This window comes from Ambystoma mexicanum, chromosome 8, assembly GCF_040938575.1.
Source record: "Ambystoma mexicanum isolate Mex_15411 chromosome 8, UKY_AmexF1_1, whole genome shotgun sequence".
NCBI classification, from domain to species: Eukaryota; Metazoa; Chordata; class Amphibia; order Caudata; family Ambystomatidae; genus Ambystoma; species Ambystoma mexicanum.
In genome coordinates, this window is record NC_090929.1 from 424,424,299 (window position 1) to 424,437,598 (window position 13,300).

At 49.9% G+C, this 13,300-nt stretch overlaps 1 protein-coding gene across 2 annotated transcripts in view; it reads left to right on the top strand.

The window, feature by feature from the left end:
- EXOSC10 (exosome component 10) overlaps positions 1-13,300 on the top strand; it is a 1,010,963-nt gene that overhangs the window by 884,396 nt on the left and 113,267 nt on the right. For both annotated transcript variants that reach the window (XM_069609938.1, XM_069609939.1), the window contains one exon: positions 12,833-13,013. In XM_069609938.1, the coding sequence (XP_069466039.1) occupies positions 12,833-13,013 (181 nt within the window). The remainder of the gene's footprint in view (positions 1-12,832; positions 13,014-13,300) is intronic.

The following is a 13,300-nucleotide window of genomic DNA, read 5'->3' on the forward strand; positions in this document are numbered from 1 at the left end:
TATTACCCACACCTTCCGGCACGAGGAAGGTAGATATGTGGTGGTAAAGGTTTCCATTGGTCACACCACGGTCACTCATTTCAGTATACGCACCTAACCAACAACAATTTTCCTTCTGCAGATTATTCTTGAATTTCCTAGAGGTATGGGGGAAGGGGGAGACGCCGAGCCGCCACACATCCCCCACATCGGTGGCTTGAAAGACCTATTGGAAGAAGCACACCTAAGAGACTTGTGGCGATACTTCTTTCCTACTGCTAGAACATGCAAATTTTTCTCACCACTGCATAGGACATATTCCCGCATAGACTACGTCCTCATGGAAGCAATACACGCATACAAAATCATATCCACAGACATAGCAATTGTGGGATGGTCGGACCATGACATGGTAGTACTCACCTTAGACTTTGGCCACACCATTGTCCCATAGATGGGTATGCAACAACACCCTCAGCCGAGACTGGGTCTTTTACGCACAGCTGCGAGAACACATAAGTGAATACTTCATGAACGACGACACTGGGGAAACAGCACTTAACATAGTCTGGGAAGCAGCCAAAACAACCTTAAGGGGTGCGTTGATGGCAGAAGGAACAGCAAAACAATTGATCTGCATGTTTAATGAGTCCACAATAAAGCAGGAAATTGAGTAAAGAGGTCCTGCTACACAAACAAGTAGATTCAACTGAAGAGAAGGTCAGAGAAATAGAACAGATTAGGAAGGAATTAGGTGAACTAGGAAAAAGGAAAGTCTTGAACCAGCTTTGTTATCTGAAGCAAAGCTACTACGAAAAGGGAGAGAATGCCCCATTCTGTTATCGGCTAAACTTAAGGGAGCAAAGTGCAAACAGAGCGGTGCTGAAAATCAATTACTTAACAGGAACTCCCCTCTAGAAATTACCCAGCCCTTCAGAAAGTCAAGATGACCCCAGAGGCACACATCGATGATTAGTGAGTATACCACTCAAGTTGATCTCCCCTGAGGACTGAGGCATTAAATGTCCCAATTAATAAGAAACCAGTTCTGCAAGCAATCTTGAAACTCAAAGCTGGTTTGGTGCCCGGCCAAGACGGCTATAGCCCCGTCTTCTATAAAACATTTGGCCAATCTTTGGCCCCATTTTTGATTAAGCTATACAATAACCTATTAGCAACTGAAGACGCGCCAACGTCTTCTACTCAAGACCCAGAATTCTAGTGTTCCCTAAAGAAGGGGAAAAAAACAAACTGATTGCGCCTCATACCGCCCAATTTCTTTAATCAGCGTGGATGCAAAGACATGCGCGAGTGTTAGGAAAGATTTCTCTTCACTGCATCTTTCCTTCCATGTTTATGGAAGCCCCAAACTTTTTGCTTTTATTTTTGAATCTGACCTGTACTTTTTGCAGTGCAGTCAAGCCTTAAGCTTCACTGCACTGACTTTTGCTTATATGTCATGGCGAAACTGACATGTCCTTCAGGCTGTCAGTACTGGGAAACATTGTTTCTCTTAGTTGTTTTACTGTGTTACTATGTTTGGTTACTTTTGTATCACTTGTGTTAACTTTTTTCTATTGTACAATAGAGTTTACACTGCAGTACAATGGGTGCATTTTTGTTTTGCCCTAGACTAACACTCAGAGGATTTCTGTTTACTCTAGGTGTGCTAAAAGGATAAACTGGTGGCAGCAGTGACTTTTTCCCACTTTTGGGGACGTTTTAGCCTTACTATGTTTACCGCGTTTGGCTACTAACTGTGGCTACTGGTCAAACATAGCAGTGCCACGAGATGTTTAGCTTGTCCTTTTGCCATCTTGTTCTTTACCCTTCTTCCTGGCCTTTTAGGCCAGGAAAATCCTTATAAGGACTTCCAGTGCCTGGGGAAGCAGAAGCTATTGACGGGCTCCTGGAGGGCTGTGTGTTTGCTGGCAGGATGTGGGCTGGGACTGTCTGGGCCAATCCACAAACTTGTTTGGGGGTGTGAGTGGTATGTATGAATGTTCCCACCAATGGTTGTGCGTGTGCGTGCGCGTGCGTGTGCGTGTGTGCGTGCGTGCGTGCGTGTGTGTGTGTGTGTGTGTGTGTGTGTGTTAGTTAGGTCATTGGCTAGTGAGGGCAGACGCTCTTACCTAGCTTTTAGGATAAGCGGACGCCTGCACCCATTCTTCAGAGATCCCGGAGAAACCTGAAGGAGCCAAGAATCCTATCTAGCTGTGAGACCTGCGAAGAAACCGGAGACCTGTTGGAAAAAGGCTTAGCTACCAACTTCTGCTGCTGTCCTGGAGGAGCCCTGTCTTGCTGGAGATCTTTAGCAGTCCTGCAAAGTAGCGCTGACCCTTGGAGTGGAGGAACATCCATTCCTGACATCTGCTCGGTACCCTGCAACGAAGAGCCTTCGGAAGTGTCCCGGGATCGTCCTGTGGCTGACCAGCTCCGAATTTGGGCTACCGTGCTACCAGCGTCACCATTTTGAATTTCGACCTGGAACTTGGGGGGTGGAGGGGGAATCCTCAGCTGGCTCTTCGGGACTCACCTCTGCGACATTTCGGCGTCCTGGCACCAAGGCGACCAGAAATGGGGAGGGAAAGTCTGACCGCAGTAGTTGAGTCCCTTTGTGTCGCCATGCTGTGGTGACTGCCGTCCGAAATCGCTTACCTGAAAGGGGTCCTGCATCGAGTGTTGCTCCATTCTTCCATCGATAGTCCTTGCAACAGTGAAAGACACCAACCGAGATCAGCTAGTACATGCAACCCCTGTGAATCGAAGACTGCGACTTTCAGTGGGAAAAGTAACCTCCGACCCTCTTCCTTTGTCCTGCCAAGTCTGGGGAAGAATCGGAGTATGGGGGGTAAGTTGCAGAGCTTTTTACCTACCCCTATGCTTGCATTATAAGTCAGTGAGCCTATAATAAACCTTTATTCTAACACTTTTGGCTTTGTCGTTACTTGCTTGCGCAAGACTTCTGGAAGTTGGGGCTACTTCTGTTAGCTAGTTTAACTTGTACTCTAACTTTAAGAACCCTTCACTGGTTCCCAGAGACCCTTTCTGCATTTTTTCCTGCTTCAAAGATTCTGTGGAACCTTTACCTGAACTATTGGGCGAAAGGCCCCAGACAATTTAGGGCTGGACAATTTAGGGCTGGACAATTTAAGTTGGAGATCATTCTCTTTGGATCTTGAGTGCATAATACTAATCTTATCTTTCCTTTGCAAGAGTTTGTGATATGTATTATGCCCTATAATATATTAATGTATATATGTATCTATTTTTTATCAGTGTTGTGTGATGGCTCCACCTGCTAGTCGACATTTTTCTGTAGTGTGTTTTGGCTAATAAATGATTGTATTTTTATACATCCTGTCTAAGTGTAATTTGTGATTCCCATTGTGGACCCTTTACAAGCTCACCACCTCTGAGGAACTTAGCCTAGACCGCCTGTCACTACTACCCAAACTGGTTTGGCTACAGCTACCCAGAGTTGTCCCTGTCACAATAGAATTTGGCCTTCTATACATTTGTCACCAGGCCAGAGTTGTCATTATCCCCAGCAAAACACAGCGCACGCTTTCACACGACAGTAGGGGGAAGTTGTAGCAACATAGGGAAAACGTGGACTCTAAAGGTTGCTGGCTGGCGGGAACATCTATCCACAAATGCTGACAGCCTCCACCAAGATGGCCGCCAGGCTAAGAGACTGTAAAGAATGCAAGATGGCTCCCTGGCAGCACATGCTTCGAGTATCCTTGCTGGTCTAGTGGTACAGGGTGCAGCCCTCGGCCACACCCTGTGCTTAGCGGTTTTTCTGGCTGACTTACAAGCAGTGTAACGCTTGCCGCTCTGCTCTGCTCGATTCACCTGTAACAGGATTACTGCATTCCAGCCTTCAGCCGGTCTTCCCGCTTACCTGATTCCGGATTCCTGCAGTCTGCCTGTATTCTCCGGCTCGGATACTTACCCAGACTTGAGCTGGGAACGGAAGGATCCGTCGATCCACTGCAGCGCTTCTCCGCTCCTGGAAAGAAGAAAAGCACAGTAAGCCTTTCGGGACGCAAAACCACATGCTCTTGAGCCCCCCTTTGAAACCTGCTCACCTGTGGCTGTTCCACGAATCCTGCACTCCATCTGCTAGCGCTCCAGCGAATTCCAACTCAGTAGCTATTAGAAGGCACAGCATTGCGGTGCCTGTAGACACAAGAGACAAGAACGTTAATAAGGCTTGAGCGCTGCTGCAGAGCAGAAAAGGTCATTCCCAGGACAAATGAGGACACTTACCTGCAAAAGGCACCACGTGCGCCGCAGCTTGAATGGCCCACCAATAACCAGTGACTTAACTGAAACCAGATGTCTATCTGGCACTTTAGGTGCACAACTTTATAAAGGCGAGCCAGCCCTCTTGTCCAGCCAGCCAGTATACCTTGGGGGAATGAAGGTAGGCAGCAGCCGAGTAGGAAAAAGGACACTAACGTTAACCACTTGTTTGTTCATAGGTTTATCCAGATTCTCCAGCATGGGGTCTGGCATGGATTCACATGCTCATGAATATTCCCCGTCGTCAGGCTGGGAATCCTCGGTAAAGAAAAATCAGTATCAGTTTCGTTTCTGATCTGTCTTTCGTAGTAGTAACCAATCACTGATCTCTGCGTCATACTGACCACAGCCAATGACTGCCCTCTCCCTAAGCCCCGCCTCTGGCAGCCATCCTCAGATTTTTACCGCACGCTCAAGTGTTGGGATCCTCGTGCTATTGCTCTCGAGCTTTAGTGCGTTGTCGTGCTTTTTCAGAGGAAAATTCTTTTTTCGGTCAAAAGAGCCTCAAGCTCCATCGTTTCTTTATCCGAGCAACAGGGACCCGTGTCGGATTCTTCTACGCCCCTCAAGGGTGAAGATTTCGTCGAGCCTCGCTTTTGGAGGATTCCAGAAGTTTCTCAGGCCCATCTCGGACATGGCCCAGGAGAAGGGAAGCTCGACGCCCGGAAAGCTGTTCAGGGTCTGCCCTGGATGCCAGCTTCAGAATGTCTTCAAGGAGGACGAACACTCCCTTTGCCTCTACTGCCTGCATGAGGACAAGATGCACGTGGAGAAGGACTGTGCGTTTTGCAGGAACATGTTGGAGCGGACCATGAAGGACCGCCATCTGCGTCTCGCCAACTGGCTAGAAGGTAAGAGCCCGTCAGGCGAGAAAAAGAAGTCCGAGCGGTCTTCTAAGACCTTTGAGGGCGCCCCGGCGACGGGGGCCCAACAGAACGCCAAGCACCGCAAGTCCACTGGCACCGGGAGCGCTGAATGGTCGGGCTCTTCGGTTGTCAGGCAGGGCGCAACCTCCCCAGCGCCATCAACCACGAGCCAACGCTCTGGCCGGGTAAGAGGAAGTCTGAGCACCTGGCAAAGCTTCTGGAGAGGCCCCGGTCGAGCTCAAAGGCCCCATCGGAGGGGGAGCGAGGCGGTGACCCTCCCCCCAAGGAGAAGGCGGTGAGCGCACCTAAGATGGTGAAAGCCTTAATCCACCCTGCCAAGGCCTCTATCGAGACAGTCGCGGCGGCCCTGGCTCAGCCTGTGGAGGCTACACCAGTGGAGGCGACCGCGGGGCCCAGAGTCTCCCTGCCACCGCGGATGGAGTCCTCTTTCAAGCCCATCGACAGGACCCCCGTGAAACCTCCGATGGAGAAGAAAAAGGTGGGGCAGGAGGCCGTCGTGGATTCGGCCTCAACCTCTGAAGAGGAGCTGATCGAAGTCTCAAGCCACGGCATTGGCGTGGAAGAAGACCAGCCCGTCGGGAGGGACCCCGACGAAGGAGACGACGAGAACGTCGAGGGTGCCGACGAGGTTCCTGACCGCTCGTCGGAACCCCCTCAACCAGTGCCGCAAGACAACTCGGCGGCCATTTTGTTGGTTATACAGTCCTTCTGCTCGGAGATAAGGACGAGATTGCCGTTACCACCAACGGAGGAACCGCTCCCGACGGGGGACCCGGAGCCAGGCCCTTCTGGGAGCCCTCCTCCTAAGAGAAGGATTCATCCTCCACCTCCTTTTCAACCATCGCGCCCTGCTCAGCCCTCCTCCCCGTCCACTACCCGTGGGGATGATACAGGGACGGACACGGCCGCGACGGGTACAGACGACGAAGTTTACGACGAGGATCTTCCGTCGTCACCTCTTCCCCGGGCTTCCCCACCCGACGAGATTGGATCGTTTCATGCCATGATCGCCATGGCATCCAAGCTTTTCCAGCTCTGCCCGGAAGAGAAGGAAGGTTTCCTTTATCAACGGCGCGAGACCAAGAGGAAGACGGTCCTCGCTGTACCTCTACTGGACGATATCTGGGATGAGGGTCTCACCCTCCTCAAGAACCCATCCACAACGCCTGCGAGAAGGGATCGGTACGAGAAGTACCGGGTCCTGGACGCGGCCCCCTTGTGCCTTCGGGCACAGCCAACCCCAGACTCGGTCGTCTCCGCGGTGGCCAGGAAGAAAGCGGGGGGTGGGCATCGGCCTCTACGTCAACCTCCCCTCCCCACCCCCCGGACGGCGAGGGAAAGAAATTGGACACGATGGGACGCATAGTCATCTCATCGGCAGCGACGACGATTAAGGCTGCCAACGCCTTGGCTATCGTAGCCCGCTATGACAGGGATTTGTGGTACAAGATCGCTCCCCTGCTGGGCTTCCTACCGGACGGCAAGAGGGCGGAGGCCCTAGAGATCTTGCAGGAAGGAGAAGTGGCGTCGGACCACGCCATTACGATAGCGATGGACATCGCTGACACTGGGTTTCGCCAGTTGGGCAACAGCGTGTGCCTTAGACGGCGTGGGTGGCTCAAGGCAACGGAATTCCAGCAGGACATGCCGTTCGACGGGAGCAACCTGTTTGGGAAAACAGTGGAGGATTCCCTGCAAGCCATCAAGACGGACACGGAGACGGCCCGGGCTCTTGGTGTTCTCCAGCAGCGACGGCCACCCTTTCGGAGCGCCGGAGGCAAGCAGGGTGCCTCTAAAGGTTCCGGCGACGGATATTCCACCTACTTTCAAGCGGCCTGTTCGTCGTCACAGGAAGCCTACAGGGGATGAGGCAAGTCGGGCGGACCCTGCCGTCGTCGCCAGGGAGGACAAGGCGGCAAAGCTTCGTCGAAGCAGGACTGAACCGGCCGTGGGGTCGGGCCCCCACCGAAGCACCCTGGTGGGAGGCCGGCTGGCGAACTTGGTCAGCGTGTGGGAGTCCATCTCCACCGACCGTTGGGTGCTAGACGCCCTGGCCCAGGGTCACGCGCTCGAGTTTCTAAAGAAGTGCCCGCGCGTCCCCCCCCCCCCGTGGCCAGGAAGGAACATCACGTCCCTCAACTTCTCTTGGAAGTAAAGGCGATGCTCAAGAAAGGTGCCATCGAGCTCGTCCCAAAGAGGCTTCGGGGCTCCGGAGTTTACTCAAGATACTTCCTCGTGAAGAAGAAGACAGGAGGATGGCGTCCCATCCTGGGCCTACGACGACTGAACAAATTCATCAAGGCACAGAAGTTCCGGATGGTCACCCTCCAGCACGTCCTGGGTCAGCTGGAGGAGGGCGATTTCCTGTCGTCGTTGGATTTGGAGGATGCTTACTTCCATATCCCCATCCTAAAGGGACACCGAAAGATTTTCAGATTCGTGGTCCAAGGGCGTCACTACCAGTTTAGGGCCCTTCCCTTCGGATTGAGGTCAGCACCCAGGGTGTTTACCAAGTGCCTCGCACCGGTGGCGGCGCTGTTTTACTGAGGTCTTCGTAGCAGACTTATCATCTTGGCACAAGTAGTGAACCCACCTCAACACTGCTCTGAGTACATACATTTAGTAGTACACCTAGACCATCGGTTACAAGAAATAAGAACTGATTGGTCCCGTTCTGAGGGACGCACCTTGTGTGTACGTCCACAAGAGACAACATCCCGTCCTGCAGAAAATCCACCGGAACCTATGCAGTTGGGCAATGTTGGGGGACCTCTGACCAAGGATGAAAGAGAGGCGCATGCAACAATAACTTTGTCTGTACTGTGGAAAAGCAGGACATTTCTTGAGATTGCCCAAGCAAATCACCTCGGAAACCATTGGGAGTAATCCATGCCGAAACAGTGGAAACAAGTAAGCCTTCGGAAAACTTCATGGCTCAGCAAGAGTAGAGATCAGCTTGTCGAGAAAAGAGCAGGCGTCCACGGTCTCATATCTCACGACACCAGTAATCCTCCTATGCCCTGAACAGCCACAGCGTATGCATGCCCTTGAGGCATATGTTGACTGTGGAGCAGTAGGAAATTACGTGCACATCACTGTAGCCCAGCTGATAGGCGTTCCCGTGCAACAGAGAAAAGAGGTTGATAACATAGTGTCAGTCGATGGAACGCAACTGTCATCTGGACCAGTGACCCAGTGTATAGGGGAGGTTGTACTGTTGTCACGATGGCCATCGTGAATGCATAGTTTTTGACTTGATCAACGCATCCCAGTTCCAGCTCATATTAGGCATGCCCTAATTGGAGTGCCGCAATCCGGTCATAAATAGGCGGACACGTACACTGGCCTTCTTCGCTGAATGCTTGCAGACCTTTTATCCACCCACATCCATTGTCGCCCACTCACCAATTCCAACGACACGAAACAAGGACCACACAGTAGTGATTGGCATCATCGGACAGTTATCCCCCAAATATGAAGCATACCACAATGTTTTTCAGAAAGAACAGGCCAATACCTTACCACTGCATAGACCCTATGACTGTCAAATAGATCTGGGTCCGGGAGTCCAAGTGCCATGCAGTTGTATTTACGCACTTACAGAGAAGGAGAATCGACATCTACGCAGTTACCTCGACCAATATGTGGCTAACAGATTCATAAGACCTAAGTCACTCACCTCTCTTCTACGTCCCCAAGGAGGGAGACCTCAGAACCTGTAATAGACTACAAAGGGCTCAACAAGATCACAATCAAGAACCGGTACCCTCTGCTGTTAATCCTGGTACTGCTAGACCAAGTAAAAAGTGCCAAAATATACACTACACAACTGAACCTTAGGGAGCATACCACTTAGTATGCATGAAAGCCAGCGACAAGTGGAACACTGTCTTCCGTACGAAGTTTGGGTTGTTCGAGTACACTGTCGAGTTATATAATGCGCCGACAGCCTTCCAATTTTTCATGAAAGATGTTTTAAGGGAGCTGCTGGATGTTTGTGCTATGGTATACATAGACCACATTCTGATTTACTCTTCAACACAGCAAAAGGACATTTGCAACACGTGAAGGCATTCCTGGAAAAACTGCAACCGCATTGGTTATATGTGAAACTAGAAAAATGCTCCTTTCATGTGACAGAAGTGGAGTTCTTGGAGTTTATTTTAACCCTGCAAGGGATTCAAATGGAAAACCGCAAAGTAGAAGCGATTCTCCAGTGGCCTTCACCCACCTCAGTAAAAGCAGTCCAAAGCTTCCTGCGGTTCGCCAATTTTTATCTGTGGTTTATCTCTAATTTTTCAAACGTAGTCCATCCCATTACTTCATTGCTTCAAAAAAACAAGACCTTCATCTGGCCCCCTGAAGCCGAACAAGCCTTTGTGCGACTCAAATATCAGTTTACCCCTGCACCAGGATCCAGAACTCCCATATTTGGTAGAGACTGACACGTCTAGCATCGCAATGGGTGCTGTACTGTCTCGGGTGAGATCCAGGGACCAACCAATTGCGTCCAGTAGCGTTCTGGTCCAAGAAGTTCACCCCAACCAAACTAAATTATGCAGTGACTGATAAAGAGCTACTCGCCACCAAAGCCGCCTTCAAGGAGTGGCTGCACCATCTCCTAGGATCGTGCCACGCCATCACAGTGCTTCCTGATCATCGTAATTTACAATACCTATGAACAGCCAAAGTGCAGTTTCCCTGCCAGTTAAGGTGGGCACAGTTTTTTACGGAATATGACTTAACCGTAGCATATCGTCCTGAGTACGAAACTGGAAAGCCAACACGCTCTCCTGTATATGCTGGGATGTTGAAGGGGAAGACATTTACACAACCCCCACACCAGTTGCAATAATTCCGGAAGACACGTTTTTGGGGGCTACAAGCATGAACCCATCGTCTTTAGATGAACTGCAGGATGAGATCAGATGCTCTAAGAAACCTGACCAACTACATATGTGGGCCTCTCGGGACTCTCTGCAGATGGAAGACAACAGGCTCCCTTATTACCAGAAGCGCTTATACTTAAGTCCCACTATGCATAAAAAAGTCCTCCATGCCTACCACGATACACTCACAGCAGGTAATCCTTGGTACACAAAAACAATGGCAAAGATCCGTCAAAAGTTTTTGTGGCCTGCATGGTGAAAAGATGTCATACAGTACGTTAAAACATGTGATTCTTGTGCGAGAAACAAGATGCCAAAAAGCAAGCCACAAGGTCTACTCTGCCCGTTATCTGTTCCACCAGCCCTTTGGCATACAATCTCTTTGGACTTCATTACATACCTTTCTCCATGTAACGGTTACAATACTATCCTAGCCGTCTATCCTTGAACAAGATGGCGCATTTCGTTGCTCTGAAGGGGTTACCAAATGCAAAAATGGCCCTGGTCTTCTTTTTTTGCCATTTCTTATTTGAAAGGTCCTTCTTGAGATTTGCTCTGCACCCCAAACCAGGTTTGTTCCCTTTATTCATTTTGTCTTTGGCGGGATTCACGAGTGAAGCTCGCTTCTGGCTCCAGCGTGTCTTGCAGGACAGGAAGCGAGGGAGGTACCCGAAACTACCTGTGCTTAGTCTCCTTGGTTACCGGAATGCACCCATGGGTTATTGGCTGGAGGGCTGTCCTTGGAGGACAGCCACCCTGCTGTGTGATTGATGGCTAGCCTGCGAATGAATGAGAGAAACCTGAATAAAAGGCAAGGTGTTTTGCTTTGAAGGCAGAGTCGACCACTGGACGAAGGACTCCGAAGAAGAACTTGGAAGAGATGCCTGCTGCAATTCCTGGACCTTTGGTTTGCCCGGTGAAACCCTGCTGTAGTGCTGAAGCTCCGAATTTGCCTCGACTAGAGAAGACCTGCAAAGGACAACTTCTCCCCTTGGGTTGGTGGGATCGAAACCTTGGAAATCCTCTCGAAGCTGGCTGTACTTCCATTGCTGCTACAGGAACCAAAGTGCCAGGGAGAGGAACACCAGAATCGAGTGAGTGTCTTTAAGTCGGACCCAAGCTACAGGAAGATTCTCCAGACTCCCAGGAAGCAGGAATGACCAAACCTGAGCCACCTCAACAGAGTGCTGGACCCCAGATGCGAGGAAAGTCCATAGTGGTATCCGAGAACTGCAGTGGTGCTATTTGCGAGAGCCGCGAGGAGCTGAAACCGCGAAGTGCTGCTGATCTGAAGTTTAACCATTGCTGCCGCTGACCTTCAATTCGTAGTCCAGGAGTACCCAGCCGTCCTCCCGCTTGTCCCCACGACTGAGGCCCAGGAGCAACAGGATATGCAGACCTACACAGGAACAGAAGCCAGCTGGAACCAATGTCTTCTAACCAAATGTACTGTAAAACTAAGGCGACTTACCTCTTATTGTGTAGCCTTGCTAGTTCTTAGTTGAGACTTGTCTTGGTTGCTTTTGCAGAGTTGCTTGAGCTTTGCCCCTCACAATCCTCCCAGCTTGTGGCCCTACAGTGGTTCTACATTTTCTACAAAGACTTCTAAAACATTGTGCAAGACTTTTACTTACCTGCAAGAAGTGTTTCAGCTCACCTAGACTTTTGCTCAATTAACATTGGCAGGCCTGGCTCCCTGAAAGACTCTTCTTACCTCTGACTTTGTGCTTTAACTTTTCTCCGGGAAAGGGTTAATTTACTTTGCATTGGGGGTTCATAAGTACTTACCTGCTTCAGAATATTTGTTAACCTTTGTTCTATTCCCAATCCCTTTTCTTTGACACCAAGCTCAGTATTGCTCTAAATGTACCAGTGATATATTAATGCCCACAGTGTCCTAGTTTTGTCACCTCAGGGTGTAGGAAGAATCTGTGTGCCATCCCAAATGGGCACTTGATGATTTAGAGAAACTAAGAGCGTGTATATTTGTTACTTACATATTGCTCCCTTCTGAAGAAGGCTTATTCAACTGACAAATAATTGTTTAATCAAGAAACCTTGAGTGTAAGAGTTTATTTGAATACTTGTCCCTGTGAATCTCTGTGTAAAAACCATTGTGCTCACATTGACCCCTCTTGAGATAAGCCTGGCTGCTCAGCCACACTACCAACCTGTGTAGTACAAACTTATACCAAAGGTTGGGTTACCTATTGCCAGGAGACCATGTTGGTGTAGTCTCCCAAAGGGTACTGCATACAATCTTGCCTAACAGTTTCCTTCTCTGTTTTCTACACTCATTCTCCTGTAGCAAGCACCGATCAGCCCTACACTAGCCCATTGTATGCCTACTTCCAAGGCTCTGTGAATTACATAATGTGACCACTGTGTTATTCCTATATTGAATGTGTATGCTGCAAAGACTCCAAGAACCGTCTGGCTTTGGCAAGTAGTTCTCACTGCCCACAAGGGTATTTCTTTAGCCCTCAGCCCATGTCATTCTCTGAACACTAGCTGTCCCTGTTGTCTCGGTTAACTGCTACTTTCAGAATGCCAGCCATGGCCATACTCTGATCAATTATCTCCCGCATTCACAGGCATTCTCTCCTTAACCCACCAAACAGGGTGAGTTTTACAATCTTTTATTGGAGTTTGCAAAATAACTGAAGCCACGCGCACAGCCACTTTGATTCTGGGAGATCTGCTTGCTTAAAATGCACTTTCCTCTGCTACTGGAGCACGCCTGAACCAACATTTTGTTTTTCACAGGAGGAGAATTCCAATAAAAAGAGGGAACGCAAGGCCAGTGAACCAGGAGCATGGACGCCAAAACCAGGAAAGAAACGGTCCAAAGGTTCTGAAGGGCTACAGCTAGAATCAGAAGAGCCTGTGCCACTCAAAGAATTCACACCGTTTGACTACAGCAAATCTGACTTTAAGGCGTTTGCAGGTAAGGGCTGGGATGCGTAGGAGACTCTTGGAACTGTTTGGCTTGCAAGGGAGCTGAAAGATCCCTACAGTGGCCGGGAATAACTGATGTTATAGTGATGGGGAGGAGACAGGAGTGTAATTGGGCCTGTGCTCTAACTGGGCAGTGCTTACTGGCACCCTACCGTTCCTTTGCCCATCCATGTGCTTGTGCTGTGAATTTGCATGCCCCAATTGTGCAGGTTGAGCCTCTGCTTTGGTATGCTGCTCTCTGACCTTTCATTCAAAACACACTTTGCCAAAACGACC